Source organism: Megalopta genalis, chromosome 16 (assembly GCF_051020955.1).
Source record: "Megalopta genalis isolate 19385.01 chromosome 16, iyMegGena1_principal, whole genome shotgun sequence".
NCBI classification, from domain to species: Eukaryota; Metazoa; Arthropoda; class Insecta; order Hymenoptera; family Halictidae; genus Megalopta; species Megalopta genalis.
The window spans coordinates 6,777,972-6,795,391 of record NC_135028.1 but is presented as its reverse complement, the minus strand read 5'-3'; the positions used below and the strand labels follow the sequence as shown (position 1 = coordinate 6,795,391).

At 37.4% G+C, this 17,420-nt stretch overlaps 1 protein-coding gene across 2 annotated transcripts in view; it reads left to right on the top strand.

Moving 5' to 3' along the window:
* The window catches only part of Con (leucine rich repeat protein connectin), a 618,546-nt gene extending 601,853 nt beyond the window's left edge, over positions 1-16,693 (top strand). For both annotated transcript variants that reach the window (XM_076526778.1, XM_076526779.1), the window contains 3 exons: positions 6,506-6,691; positions 8,734-8,864; positions 12,995-16,693. In XM_076526778.1, coding sequence (XP_076382893.1) covers positions 6,506-6,691; positions 8,734-8,864; positions 12,995-13,240 — 563 coding nt within the window. In that variant the 3' untranslated portion in view covers positions 13,241-16,693. The remainder of the gene's footprint in view (positions 1-6,505; positions 6,692-8,733; positions 8,865-12,994) is intronic.
* Positions 16,694-17,420: the final 727 nt, after the last annotated feature.

Here is a 17,420-nt window from a genome sequence, read left to right as displayed (position 1 = left end):
AACGATTAAGAAACGCGTTTCGCACGTTTTACGATCGATATTCGTCCAGGATTAATGGCTCGATCTTCGTAGGATTATTTCGATTGATATTTTCGATTGCTATAAACGATGTAAACAGTTGGAAGTGTTGGTATAATTCATTGAATGTACAAGTCATTTTGTACACGGGGTGACGCCCGAAAGGATTATTTTCGCCAGGATTTTTTCAACAGGGATTTCCACGAGAAGGAAATGAGAGATTCCTGAGGTCATTTCAAGAAACTTTTTCCTTAGCGAAAATGCAATCCGACGCTTCGTTTACGAGTTATTAGCGAAAAACGCCGGCCAATGAGAGACGAGCGCGGCTGGCGCTCCGCCCAATGCCGCGTCGCGCCGGCCGCAGGACGTAACGGCAGTGGTCGCGAGGGCGGGGCGTCAGCCGCGCGCGAGCTCTCATTGGTCGCTGTTTTTCGTTAATAACTCGTAAACGAAGCCACGGATTGCATTTTCGCTGAGGAAAAAGTTGCTTCAAATGACTTCAGGTACCTCATTTCTCGCTCGTACAATAATTTTGGGACACTATGTATAGTGTATTAATACTAGACTGTAAATCTTTATGCGAAATAAAAATTGTGTGTATCAATTTTAAGGAACAAAAGACGAATAGAAATGTTAATCCCTCTTTAGTGATCTTATATATTGAATAATTAATATTGTTAATTTGATATTGTATAATATATTATATAATAATATAATAATATCGAATAATATATTATATTATATAATAATATAGTAATATCGAATAATATGTTATATTATATAATAATATAGTAATTTCGAATAGTATATTATATTATATTATATAATAATATAATAATATCGAATGTAATATTGATAATATAATATGGAATAGTTATTATTGATGAATTAATTTTGATGGAAATTCATTGGGCTATTATTAGTAAATAAATAAATAAATAAAATTGATGAAACTGTCTAATCTCAGAGACAAAGCGATCACGACACATGCACTAGTTCAACTCGTTCTCCTCCGCGCTTTCCCTTCGATAATGCACCGCAAGTTCAGCTTGTTATCTGCGCGAACGGGTTAAGATATCGTCGGTCATTAAGTGCGAGCACTGCTCTTCCGTCTTGATCCAGTTGCCCAATATTAATTCGGCGGGCAACCGTTACCCGACAGATACGTCGCACGCCGGAAATCCGGGATTTACGATCGCAGGTGGATCCGAGGGAAAATCGGCACGTTGCCCCCGATCGGAACGATACAGCGGAAACATTCGAGGCGCTGTTTCTCGCAAAAGTGTCCTCTAACAATTTCTGTTTTTAACATTATTTTTTCGGTTGGATGGATTTTTCGAGTCGAGACCAGACTGATTTCTATCAACGAGAAATATCGAAAAATCTCGTCGGTCGTTGGAAAGAAATTGTGTCACCAATAACAGAAAATTAAATTAATTAATTAATTAATCAGTTGTTAATTTTTATTGAAAATTAAACCTTTGCAAAATTGATTAAAGCGGAACGATCGATTGAAAGCAAAAAAGGAGGCGTCGAGAATGCTCGTTTTTCTCAACTCGACGTTCCATTTTAATGATTTGGAAATTAATATAAATTAACTCGAACGAAAAAAAAGGAAACGAAAAATAGATTCTGGTAGAACGAAGCATCCTCTTTCGAATGACCCGAAACATTGTGTCGAAAATACTTAATTACACGCGGAATGTTAAATAATTCTTCCCTGTGTTCTATCCGGTTTTCGCTGACAATAATCGCGAAATTAATTCGGCAAATTTTCTAAGACGAAATATCGGTATAAAATAATGAAATATCGACAAAAACAGCGTTAATGAAAGCAACCTCGGAAAAATCGAAAGGCGACAGATCGCCCGTTCTATGGCCTATATATTATTATTTTAATATACTATATATTATTATTAATATATACAGGGTGTCCCAAAAATGTCTCGCAATCCGAAAGTGGCGGGTTCCTCAGGTCATTTAAAGCAACTGATTTTTTATAATATAATATAATATTAATATATTAATATATTATAACATGATATATTATATATTAATATATTATTATTAATATACTATAATAGTTCATATAATATATATTAAATATATAACCTGTTAAATATAAAAATATATAAAACAATATTTATATATAATATACACGATAATACAATAAATAATATACATATAATATATGTCTCGCCGCGAACTTTAAGCCGGGAAAAGGGGCAGCGCGAAAGTCGAGAAACGAGAGGCGGAAAGAAGCTCGCGCGCGGCCTCGGAAGCCATGGAAACATGAGAAAACTCGGAAAGCCGGTCTCATGCGGGGCTTTGCCCACATCGTGTTCGGTAGGGATATGCGGTCGTTGCGAGGACACGCCGCAATCGCATGAATTTCTGAGAGTCGCGAGGGACACGGGATACGGCGGAAGGCGGCGGCGTGTCGGCCCTTGCGCCACGGAATACATTATTAAACAATTAATTAAAATGGTCACAGCAGGGCAACCTGGACCAAGCGTGACCATCGCGACAGCCCATCGACCATGTCACTGAATTATTCAGCCGGAAAGCCCTTCAAACTCTTCGCCGAGTCGGATTGGATTTCTCTATTAGACGGACAAAATTGATGTTATTATATGGGGTCTTCTTCCGTATATTTAATATATGTGTATGTTATATAAACTGTATATTATATATATCATTGTAATATAATAATATATATAATTATAACATAAGTAATATATATATAATAATTTATATAATATAGTTTATATAATAAACTATAATATATAATTATAAGTAATAGTATATTGCAGTCATATAGTACATGACTATAATATTATAGTATATATAATATATATTATATTAATACACAGTAATATATTATATATTATATTTAATATACTATGTATATATGTATAGTAATATACTATAATAGTTTATAAAATATATATATTAATATATAGTAATATACTATGTATTAGTAATAGTGTAAATATTGTTTTATATATTTTTATATTTAATGTATGTTATATAAACTATATATTATATACATTATTATATAATATAGTATATGTAATTATAATATAAATAATATATATAATAAACTATAATATATAATTATAAGTAATAGTATATTGCAGTCATATACTGTAATAGTTTGTTATATAATAAACTATAATAATATAATACTATATGACTATAATATTATAGTATATATCATATATATATATATATATATATATATATATATATGTATATTAATATATTGTAATATACTATAATAGTTCATATAATATATATTAAATATATAACCTGTTGAATATAAAAGTATAGAAAACAATATTTATATAAAATATACATAATAATATAATAAATAATATATATAAAATATATATTATACTGCATATATTATATATAAATATTATATATTTATATAAACAGGTTATATTTAAAAATTCTTTAAAGCGTAATTTCGCGAACCGGCCGCGAGTTAGAATGAAATTACCCTATCCGATACGTTAATAAAATGGCAACTGCGACCGTCAAGCATCCTCGAAACAATAAATCGTCTCGCGGTAATTCAGTATCTCCGTGTTGTTTCGAAAAATTCCAGCAAGAAATCGCGAGTTCAGTCGGTGCTCAGTCGGTCTCTGCGCGAACGAAACGGCTGCTCGAGATTGCAATTAATTTTTTCTTGACGTTCAGCTTGTTACGAAAGCTCGGGGAATGGAGGAATGTTCCTATGGTGGACGGGGAAGAAAGTCGCGCTAAAAACCATGAGAGATTTTACCGGCCGCGGCGCCGTTGGTTTTAGCCGGTGGAAAAGCAAAACCGGACGGAGTTTTCCGCGGACGTTCGCAAAATTCGCCGGCGCCGTTGAAAAGGGCCGCGCGCGAAGTCGCCGGCTCCCACGGACCAGAATTAACCTGTAATTGAACGCACTATCGTACCTTAAAATCGAAGACTTCGCGCCGCGATTTTGCGGCATCGGCGACTTTCAATCGGAACGCCGGCTGTTCGTAGTTCGTACGCGACGTGGTCGCGATTTACGCCTTTTTTTGTTCCCTGAAGGTATGCTTAACCCTTTTACCTTGCCGGTGCACTCTCCGAGTTTTAAGCATTTATTATAGAAACGCATAAGTGAACACATGTTTGTGTAACACCACAAAATGGTGGTTACATGTACGAACGAGTATTTTCCATCGATTACACGAATTAAGTTGGAATTGTATTATTTTCTTCGTTATTGATTCATCCCTCGGGATTGTTTAATTATATTCGAATAATTATTCTTAATGAGGAACGAAAGGTGATGGGAAATAATTAACGAAATGTGTTTGCTATATGCGATGATGTTTTTAATATGATCCAGAAAGAGTACGAATGTTTATACTTAATTATTTTTATTTTTATTTTATTTTATGTCTCTTTATGTTTTTTATGTTTTTTATGTCCTTTATATTTTTTATATTCTTTTATTCTTTATATTCTTCTCATTTATATTATCCAAAAATTATTGTATTAGCAAGAAATAATAGATTCCTGAGGTCATTTGAAGCAACTTTTTCCTCAGCGAAAATGTTCTACGAGGCTTCGTTTACGAGTTATTAACGAAAAACATGGACCAATCGGAGAGCGAGCGCGGCCGGCGCGTCGCTAGGGCGCCGCGGCGGAGGTCGCGAGGGCGTGGCGTCAGCCGCACGCGATCTCTCGTCGGTCACTGTTTTTCGCTGATAACTCGTGAACGATGCCTCGGAGAAAGTTTTTGCAAAGGAAAAAGTTGCTTCAAATGATCTCAGGAACACATTTTTCGCTTGTACAATAATTTCGGGACGCCCTGTATATCACAAACATGGCGTTTAAAAATTTCCATCACGCTGGCAAACGGTTTTACAAGTAACGACGGAAATTATATTGTACAATAAATATTATTAAATTAAAAATATAGAAATAATTAAAACTATTATTTTCCTTCATTTTGCTTCACCTCAGGAAATTTTCCGGTGTCTAATACCGTTTCAAAATGTAGCCAGAAATTACGTGAAAAATGTCCGCGTCGAAATTAGCATACAGCCATGAATAATAACAGAAAATTAATCTGCTGTTTTCCAAGTTGATTCCGTGGCCAACTATGAAAAATTCACACCGTCGGTTACTTCGCGCGTCTATATTTAATGATAACACACCCTGAAAATTAGAACAACCCCCCGGTTGATGTGTCGCCTTCCCTCTCTCCGTAGGATTAATAATAAATAGTCCCGCGTTCCTCCGCACAGTTAATGAACTCGGTCCACGGTGGAACGGCCCTCTCTAATTTTCAATTCAGTAAAAACTGCCCCTGTTTCTTCCCCTGTTTACGAAACCCTGCTCCACCCCTTCGCTGCACCCTCGTAGACATTCCCCGTTTCTCTCTCTCTGTGCTTTCTTAGGCATGTATATTCGAGAATAGAATTTAAATGCCTTAAACTATTATCTCTGGAATTAGCATCCGAGGAATTCGGTAGATATGTAGCAGAAGATATCATCGCGAAACACCGAATTCCAACGGTGTTACTTTAACCAAGTACCGTGCATAATCTCTCTGCAACGTTCGTCCGTGAAATTTTTTCATTGCGATACGATTAGGTAACGAAAAAATAGATACACAGGGTATACACATGTTTCGTTAACTATATTTCTGAGAATTATTTTGTTTGAATGAAACGCGAAGATGTTGACGATTAATTATAATTTATTGTTTTCGTTTACCTTAGCAATTTATGTGATATAATCGTCGCAGAAAATTTTGATTTTATATAAGATTAGACAGTCCGATATCATTTTGATCGAATTGTATGTATATATAAATTTATATTCTATATATTTTATATTATATTATATTATATTATGTTATATTATATTATATTATATTATATTATATTATATTGTATTATATTATATTATATTATATTATATTATATTATATTATATTATATTATATTATATTATATTATATTATATTATATTATATTATATTATATTATATTATATTATATTATATTATATTATATTATATTATATTATATTATATTATATTATATTATATTATATTATATTATATTATATTATATTATATTATATTATAATGTTATATTATATTATACTATACTATACTATATTATACTATACTATGCTATACTATATTATACTATATTATATATAATATTTGATATAATTAAATACAATATATTTAAATAATTTACGCTGATCTATCACCTCCTCTTAATCCTATTTGCATTCACAAAACGTAATTATATCGACAAAGTAATCGTTTTCATACGACTTAACATAACTCAAATAAAATTCTCTAACTTCCTACAATGACCCGAAATGTGTGATTTGCAGTAAACTATTGCCTAGTAATTTCCATAATCATTATAATCACCACAGCATCGATAACTGCAAAACCCGGCACATAACTAACGAAACGCCGTCTTTATGATTCCAGGCAATGAACTGATGTGCGACTGCAAACTGGCATGGATGTGGGGTATGAGGAACGAGACGAAGAACACGAACCTGCGGCTCGCCCTGGAGAAGCTCACTTGCTTCCTGGAGAGCAATAACGCATCGCAGAAGATCAACAGCGCGGACCTCGAAAGGAACGAGGCTCTCGAGATTGCACGAAATCCAAGTGGGTTGTTCTGCTTACACCGGGCTCCCCCGTTTGTCCCGTCTCCTTTGCGTCCCGGCCACCCGTTAAACTTTCTTGCCCCATTGTTACGGGAACATCCGGGGGCTGAAATTTCCGCGCGACCTGCCACTCTTTCGCAAACAACATCGCGAACGCCGTCTTCCGCCGTTCGGTGTTTCCGGTCGACGGAGCCAAAGAAACCCGGATTTCTGATCGTATCGAACGCGCGCGTGCTCACTTCAGTCGACTTATCTTCGCCGACGTGTCTTCACTTTTGCCGTTTGATGCGCAGTCAATTCCATTCGAAACATCGTTTCGTCGATACAGCGTGTCCCAGCTTTAAAAAAAGGCTACCTAAATATCTCGGTTATTTTTGGAGATATCGAAAAACTTTTTCAACAGAAATTGTTCAGTTTTAGGAGATCTATAATATGGCGGTAATCATTTGTATCCGGTTCGAGACATTTCGGAGGCATCGAGGTCGCCATCAGTTTTTTAAATTAGAATCGTATACTTTTTATACGTCAGTTGGTGCAGCTTGATATTTTGTATCAAAAAGTATCGATCTACTTACGTCGGAAAATTAATAGTTTGACAGATATTTTGCGATGAAGGTATATTTGAGGTATACAATTGTTGATAAATTGGTGCGAAACCCCGCGAAAATATAGTCCGTCCCAAAATTATTGTACAAGCGAGAAATAATAGGTTCCTGAGATTATTTGAAGCAACTTTTTCCTTTGCAAAAATTTTCTCCGAGCCTTCGTTCGCGAGTTATCAGCGAAAAACAATTACCAACGAGAGATCGCGTGCGGCTGACGCCACGCCCTCGTGACCCCCGCCGCTGCGCCGGACGGCCGGCGCGTCGCGGCATTGGTCGCAGGATGGCGCGCCGGCCGCGCTCGCTCTCCGATTGGTCCACGTTTTTCGCTAATAACTCGTAAACGAAGCCTCGGATCGCATTTTCGCAAAGGAAAAAGTTGCTCCAAATGATCCGACGAATACATCTCTCGCTTACATAATAATTTTGGGACACCCTGTGTAAACGATATGTAACAGAGTCGCGAAGCGTAAATCGTTGATCCATTAAAGTCCATCGGCGGCGTAAATGATTGGTCCATCACTTCGTTTCAATTTCACTGTTTTTACCGGCGGATGCCATTTGTTATTATTACAGTGGAAGACGTAAAAATTTGATATGCGTATATCGGAGCGTTCTATTTCACAGTTTTCACAGAAATAAAATTTCAATTAAATGTCAAAACGTGTTACAGATCGTTGTTACACAATGTTGTTGTTGATTAATTTGCACCGATGAATTTTGTTACGCGTAGATTGATAAACAATCAGTTTTCATTTTATCTTTTTCATTTACAGCTTAACCTTTCAAGCTTCAAAAATGCTTTTTAAGCTGCCACCAATACATTTAGAAAATTGAACCGATATTTGATAATTGATTTGCAGAAAAATCAACGTTGAAAGGAAAAAAAGGATCGATAATATTAATATTATATATTAATATTAATTATTATATATGAATATATATAATATTAATATAATATTATTATTATATTATTATTATTTTATTATTATATTATTAATATTATATTATATTATATTATATATTAATTATAATATTATATTAATATTATATTATTATATTAATTATTATATTATATATTAATATTAATATTATATTATAATCATAGTATTATTATATTATAATAATATTAATATTAATAATAATATTTTCATTTCGAGCAAACTCGGTGCTTCTTTATCTCGCGTTAAACCGTTCGAAAACACTTTCCCAATTCATTCGACGCGCACTTCGAAAATATACAATCGCAAGGAAGCGCCGGAAAACTAGCTTTTCCATGGCCGAGGAATCCTTTTAAGGTTAAACCGTGCCGAATTTCCGACGTGTTCGATATAATGAAATCGCGCGCCGCGAGAAGCAACAATTCCGAATGCATTCTCGATCCCCCTCCGTTTCGATATACATTTTTGCCGGAGTGTTCGGTACTACGACGCTGTTACAGGGGAATATTTCGCCGAGAACTTCAGAACCGGCAACATGGAGGACGCCGGCGCTTTTCCTTTCATGGGCGACGAGGACGAGGGCGAGGACGAACACGAAGATTTCTCCTCGAATTCCGATTTCCAGTCGAAGGTAAGATATACTTACGTCTACTATATATATCTTGTATCTATATTTTTCCTCGCCTCGATTCGGGGATCAATTTCGATTCGGCGACGCGGACCACGTCGAATTTTTCCTCTGTTAAGACGCCCGCCGGAAATGTAACGAAATATTCTTTAGCGGCGCGACGCCGCTGCGCTGCGTTAAATCCAATAAAATGGCCGAGATACGATTTTTTAAGTGTGAGCATCGCTGAAAATGTAACAAACATGATTAAAATTAGATACTAAATATTGTAAAATTGAAAATAAATATCATAAAATTGAAATTAAATATAAAATCGAAGTTAAATATTATAAAATCAAAAATTAAATATTCTAAAATTAAAAATAAATATTATAAAGTTAAAATTAAATATTCTAAAATTAAAGTTAAATATTCTGAAATTGAAAATAAATATTATAAAATCAAATACTAAATATTATAAAAATAAATATCAAATATTATAAAATTAAAATTAAATATTCTAAAATTGAAAATAAATAATTTAAAATGAAAAATAAATGTTATAAAATTGAAAATAAATATTACAAAATTAAAAATTAAATACCATAAAATTAAATATTAAATATAACAAATATCTGAGCAACACTGTACCAGTATACTTTGTTATTTAGTAACACACAATTGTTCATCATCTTCATATTGTTTTCGATTGTCTTCAGTTTCATTCGCACATTTTTCAATAACTCTTAAATAAATTACTAAATAAATAACAATTATTTAATGCTTAAAACGTTCCCACTAAGTCAAATACTATAATAAATAAATATCCAATCGACTGAATAATACAAATAACATTTTTTGATAATAGTTTTCAACTAATTATCTATTCGTTTATAATCAGCTTTATTTACCATTATTACCTAGCAGATACATTTTAGACACGTTAAACGAGAAAAATGATTTCGACCGACGAAATCGAACGCACGCAAACACATACACATACATACAGAACTGTGCGACAGAGCGACTGATAAACAACAATTGCAAAAAGATCGGGAATACGTTGCTCGAATTTCTTATCACGGAGCCCGAGCGTTTTCGCGACTCCCTTACGCCATCGACGTGCTCCGAATTCCGCGGTGACATTTTTTATTTAAAATAGCCCGGGCGGGCCATCGCGAAGATAAGCTGGCCGACCGTGACAATTTTTCCAAGCGCAAAATAAAAACCGAAACGAACCGAGCGAAACGAACAGAGTCGACGATTTCAAGGAAAGCTCGTTCGCACGGCGCACGGGGAAGATTTTAGTGACTTTTATGACAAAAACCTAATTTTTATCGCTTTTAAATGTCCATTACCCTCGAGAGTGGAAATATTAATAAAAATGATCGTAAATTGTATCAGATACGACAATTTAAAGTTGAACATTTCGAACGCTACATTCGACGCCAAAAAATATGCTTCTTTTCCTCGCGATGTCCCGACGAACCTAACTAACTTTTTCCTTCGCTTTCTATTTTAACATTAGGAGGCAATATTTCTCGTTAGTTAACAGTAGCTTAAATTAAAATTATCGTATCGGGTTCCTCGGATCATTCGAAGCAACTTTTTCCTTTACAAAAATGTTCTCCGAGGCACCGTTAACGAGTTATTAACGAAAAACGGTGACCAATGAGAGGCGAGCTCGGCTGGCGCGAGGCGACCGAGCCAATGAGCGGAACCGGGCTTCGCGCGCTGGTTGGCTGGGCCGCCTCGCGTCGGCCGTACTCGATTCTTAGTGGTCACTGTTTTTCGTTGATAACTCGTTAACGGTGCCTCGGAGAACATTTTTAGATACAACTGTGACAATTGTATCTACAATTGTAAGATCGTAACAATTGTAAGGCAACAATTGTAAGATCGTAACAATTGTAAGGCAACAATTGTAAAATTGTAACAATTGTAAGATTGTAACAATTGTGACAATAGTATCTACAATTGTAAGATCGTAACAATTGTAAGGCAACAATTGTAAGATCGTAACAATTGTAAGGCAACAATTGTAAAATTGTAACAATTGTAAGGTTGTAACAATTGTGACAATTGTATCTACAATTGTAAGATCGTAACAATTGTAAGGCAACAATTGTAAGATCGTAACAATTGTAAGGCAACAATTGTAAAATTGTAACAATTGTAAGATTGTAACAATTGTGACAATTGTATCTACAATTGTAAGATCGTAACAATTGTAAGGCAACAATTGTAAGATCGTAACAATTGTAAGGCAACAATTGTAAAATTGTAACAATTGTAAGATTGTAACAATTGTGACAATTGTATCTACAATTGTAAGATCGTAACAATTGTAAGGCAACAATTGTAAGATCGTAACAATTGTAAGGCAACAATTGTAAAATTGTAACAATTGTAAGATTGTAACAATTGTGACAATTGTATCTACAATTGTAAGATCGTAACAATTGTAAGGCACCAATTGTAAGATCGTAACAATTGTAAGGCAACAATTGTAAAATTGTAACAATTGTAAGATTGTAACAATTGTGACAATTGTATCTACAGTTATAAGATCGTAACAATTGTAAGGCAACAATTGTAAGATCGTAACAATTGTAAGGCAACAATTGTAAAATTGTAACAATTGTAAGATTGTAACAATTGTGACAATTGTATCTACAATTGTAACATCGTAACAATTGTGACAATCGTATCCGCCATATTCCCACCGCACTACTTCGTCGTTTCTCGCGAATCCAAAGGGACAAACTTGCCGCAAAGGTGACATTACTCGTTTCGTTCGAAACGAAACGGCGGGAGTGGATTTTTTTTTTATTATTTCGAACACACACCAGAAAGAACCCTCTGCTGCCGGACTATAAATCATTCCCGGCGTTCGCGCCAACAAAAGCAAAGCGAAAAAAAAAGAAGGAAAAAAACTATCACGGACGGTTCTTCAAAATCGATTCTGAACTTGTCAAAACGATGAAAATGGTCCGCGATTGGCTTGAGTTATGGCAGACGCTTTGTTTCGAGGATAATTGAAAAAAAAAATGAAAAAAGAAGAAGTTAAACCGATGATCCGCGCGCCACTCGTTAATTGTGTATAAAAATGGAGATTCTCGACGGCCGCGGATGTTAAACAAATTCATCGGATAGGCTGTTAAATTCGCGGCGCGTGCCACGGTGTCCATAAATCTTCGTTTCCATATAAAAAAGAAAAAAAAAACAAAACAAAACGCAAAACGCAAAACGAAAAACCGTTTAAATCTTTCGGCCGCGGCGCACAGTAGGCTGCATCGAGAAATTCAGTGACATTCTGTTATAACTTTTGAACCATCAATGATATTGCAATGAAATTTTCACCAAAAATATTTAAAGAAATAGTTATTTCCAGCTACAAATAATTAAATTGTTTTTGCATCTGTTAAACAATAGTTTTCAATTAATTCTCATTGACATTTTTTGTGGAAAAAGAATTGTTTAAATATAATGTTACAAACTATTGTTACAATCTTACAATTGTCGCAATTGTTATGTCCAGTTTGGTCCAATAGAGTTATTAATAGAGTAATAATCATATCTACTTTTCCACAAATTGTCCATTTCTGTGGACAATCTAAGCGTCAATTAGAGAGACATTACTATAATAAGAATACAGTAAATTCTCCCTAATTGACGCTCACGCCGAAAACAAAAATAGACAATTTGCGAAGAGGCGGTACGATTATTGCAGCCTTTGCAATATACAGGGTGTCCAAAAAGATTCGGACCAAACTTAGATTTCGTCTTACCGAGGTCAAATAAATGAAAAAACTTCCTGTAAACTAACGTCCGAGACTGCTTTATTAAAAATAAAGTATAGTAAAATTACAAGTAACTTATCATAGTAAGTAAAATCATATCTTTTCCAAAGATATTTACAATTTATTGCGACGGTTCTAAGAAATGGTCGCCGCTTTTTTCCACCGACTGGCCCAAGTTTCCCCCAAAAACGCGCCACGCGTCCCAAAAATCCCACCTTAGCCTACTTCAATTCCCCCGCTTTCAATTGCAACCTCCGACCACCGAGATCTCTCTCCAGTGTACAAATATCCGTTAAATCCCCTCTCGGAATTCCCAATTAACGGCGAATATTTTCCTGCGCTCTGTTCCAGACCATGCTGATAGAAGGCAAATGGATGCAGGAGAGGAAGCTGTTCGACCTGAAAATCGAGGAGCTGCCCTGCCGGAAGTCCTCCAGGGAGGACCTAATGGCGTCGGAGCAGCCGTCGAGCCGCCACGAGAACGCCCGGGTCGGATGGTCCGGTTCCTTCTGGTCATCCTCGTCCAACTCGATCCAGCCTGGGCTGTCGATTCTGGTGTACTGGGCGGTGCTCCTGCTGTCGGAGCTCTTCACGTAGAAGCGGCGCCGGAGCCCGGTCGACCCACTAAGCAGATCAGAAGGATGGCCCATGGACGAGAACAAGGACAAGGACGAGGACGGGGGGGAGGACGAGGACGAGGACGAGGGAACGGTTCCCGGTATCCGAAAACGCGAGCACAATTGAACCGGACCGGCGCACGTGTGTATGTGTGTGTATGTGCGTGTCTGCGTGCACGATGATAGCACCTTCGCGCGTGTCTGGCGCGCGCGATCGCGAGCGTGTGCGCGCCGTTGCGTGCGTTCCGAGCCGGAAAACGGCCGATCGATCCGCCGAGGGATTTCCGGCGCGTCCCCGCGCGTCCGCGAGCCGCGGGAAGGTAGATAAATAAGATAAAAAGAAGATCCGGCGAACGAACGGCGGCCGATCGTTTTCGGCCGCCTCGCCTCTCCCGCGGGGAATCGCAATAATCGAAGGATTATGATCGCGATCGAGCGCGAGCACGCGCCCTGGCATCCGCCGAAGCCATCCGCGCCGAAAAACCGGCGGATTGGGCCTCAGGGCGTGGCGGAGGGGGGAGCGAGGCGAGCCTCGACGGCCGGCGAGGCGCACTTCGGGCGAAGACTGCGGCGATGCGGACGGATGTCGCGGTCTCCCAGGGACGAGGACGCCTCGGATGCGCGTGTCTGTGTGTCGGGTGTGTGCGCGGGGGTCCAAGGATGTGTAGGGATCCATGTATCCTCCTCGGAATCGATGATCCTTCGCGGGATCGAGGAAATGGCCGGCGACGCGAGCTCGCGACCGCGAAGCGATCAAAACTCGAACGCGCGACGAGAAGCGATACGCTGCCGGATATCGAGCCGGGCCGGGTTTATCGATGATTCAGACGTCATCTGGACATCCTGGATTCTCCAAATTTTGTTGAAATCTGCGATCGTCGTCGCTGCACGTGAATACATCGCTCGCGCGCCGCGTCCAAGACGGCGCTTCTCGTCGACGATTCGCGCGACCTTCCCTCCGGAACCCTCCCCCCTCCCGGACCCTCCGCCTAACCCGATCGTTTCCTATACTATATTGTACAGGAACGTTTCTAGATGTGGTCTCCGTTTGTATTTCGAAGATAGGACGTTTCCGTGTCCGTCGGCGTCGCGGCGAAGCGGATCCGTAATCATCGTGGACGATCGGATCGCCGAGCTTCGCGTCGGAAACGCTCGGAATCTCGGCCAGATCGCGTCCACGCCCGAATCTATCGGTTTCTAGGGATCGTTCGCGGAGCGTATAATGTGTGTGCACGAGAGTGCGTACATGTGTGCGCCCGCGCACGCGGTGCACGCACGGTTCTCCGCGAGTTCGCGGCGATTTTTCGACGCGCTTCGACGCTCCTTCCGGGCCTCCCGGGAGCAAAGTTCCGCCGTTTAGGACCGATCCGAAGTCGGAAGACGATTCCGCGAGATGCTCGGACAACTCCCAGCGCAATCGCGCCGCCTTCATCGGCGCCCAGAGCTCGTGGATCGCCGAACTTCTCTTCTCGCGCTCGCCGAACACAGCTGACCGCGACGCGCCGCGGTTATTCCCCGTTTTTTTCAGTATTTTTCGCGCTCCCGGAAACTTCGCTTGCTTTTCGCGTTCGGCGATTCGTGTTTCGCCGGTTTTTCATTTGTTTAGTCGGCGGCGCAGAAGCGGAAATCGCAGAATCGTTTAACGTTGTCGCGCGCAAACGCGCGGCCGCGAGCAGCCGCCGACAATATCGCGCGTTCAAACCGCGGACGTTCGTACGATTTTCAATGTCCTTTTGCTTTTTATCGATGCCTCGCCCAGGCGATTCCTTCCATTTCGTTTGATTCGTTGCTCTGTGCCGTGGTTAAATTGTCGCGCGAAGGATCGCGCGCGTTTCGGCCGAGTTCGCGAGGCGATCGCTGCGATTTTGTTCGCGTAATTTGCCTTGCTCGGCACTTCTTTGGTCTTGATCACCTTGCTGATAGGATCATTTTTGTTTATTGTTCGGCATCGTTTAGGTCCATTCGGCGTTTCGATGGCGGAGCGATGAAATTTCGCTTTTTTAGGCGAAATTTTGGCGAAACGAACGACGTCGATGTTTTTAATAGATCGCGTTTTCTTTACTCGTTGTTACATTGCAAGCTGCTGCTGGAAACGGAAACATAAATTTTAATTTATGCAATTTGATCGACGATCTAAGAATAGAGGACAATCGTACGAGGAAAGGATAGGTTCAATAATTAATCGTTTGCGGGAATTGTGCGGGAACGAAAAATTTTACCGCGGTGTTTTCTCGCATTTAACAATTAACGCTCGAACTGTGGATCAAGATATGCCAATAGTTAAATTAAAATCAATTTAAAATTTCACGTGTTTCGTCGGGGTTTATAATACAACCTTGAACTTTTGTGAACTTTTTCTGTCAACTTCTTGATCTCGAAATTTCTATTAAAGAAAAATTTCTATTAAAAATCTTGTTTATTGAAATTGAATAAAGAAGATTATAAAAACAATTGCTTGGAATGTCTTGAAATAAAACATAAGAAATTATATATTATTATTATTGTAATAATATTATTAATAATAATGTATCTATTAAAGCATATGCTTAAATAAAAAAGATTATCAAAATAATTGTCTTGAAATGGCTCGAAATAAAAAATCAGAAATTATATATTATTATTATATAATTATTATATATTATTATAATATATTATTATTATATATTCAATAATTTTATAATATTATATATAATATATATTAATACATATATATTAATACGTCAAAGAGCACGTTGAAACGAATTGATAAATTCGCGTATAAATAATTCCAAGCTCAGTCGGTCACATTTTTATCAGAAAGATCCGTCGTTCGAGCGTTGAACGTTATCTCTGAAACGTGATTAGGACGATCCCGTAATTTACGAGTACGATATCGAAGCAGAAACGTTCGTTCACCCGTCCAAGAGCGTAATATTAACCCTTTCGGTGCCGAGCGAAAATATCGTCGTATTTGTAAAACCAAAGTAAGAATGACATTTGCAAAATTTACAAAAAGCAACATATTACGAAATAAAGGGAGAATAAAGTAACGCCAATTGTGGTTTAAATGTTCGTCGAAAACTGTACGAATAACATAAATATGAAACATATATGAAAAATAGCAAAATCAATTCTCTGTTTAGAAATATTAGTTGCAAATAAATAGCATCGTCGTTCGATCGTAGCTTCATGTGGATGTCATTCAGTACGAAGTATAAATATTGCACTTTCAATCGCTTTAAATATTAATCAATCAATATTAATATTGATATATCAGTATAATATATTCAATATAATATTGACATATCAATATAATATATTCAATATAATATTGATATATCAGTATAATATATTCAATATAATATTGATATAGCAACATAATATATTCAATATAATATTGATATATCAATATAATATATTCAATATAATATTGATGTAGCAACATAATATATTAAAAATAATATTGATATAGCAACATAATATATTCAATGTAATATTGATATATCAATATAATATATTCAGTATAATATTGATATATCAATTTAATATATTCAGTATAATATTGATATATCAATATGATATATTCAATATAATATATTCAATATAATATTAATATATCAATATAATATATTCAGTATAATATTGATATATCAATATAATATATTCAATATAATATTGATATATCAATGTACTATATTCAATATAATATTGACAATCAATCAATATTAATCAATCGTTGTAAATATTACACTTCAAAAAAATCACTGATAATCGGAAAAATCGCCTGCAAAACAATCGAATTGTAGCAGTAGAAAAAAGGTCAACGTCGCTGAAAAAAAATCCTAGTATCGTTACAAAGCATCGAATAATTTATCCAGCATCGACGTACCTAAATTACCAATGCGCGCACCGACGCATCCCGAACAAATTAGGCGACGATGCACCGCGTCGTTCGGCACTTTTCGCGGGTGTCGCGAGCAACGATCTACGCTCGTTCGGCACCGAAAGGGTTAAGGTCTCGATAGAAACGTCAGCGCGTGGCGCGGCACGCTTCGCCGAGTCTCGCGCGGTCAATTACCGATCGAAATGCCCGACCTCTCGCAGCCTAATTATTACCATAACGATGAGCACCGTGCGCATCGTTGTTTCTCTTACGATGCACGGACAAAGCCGCGGCTTTC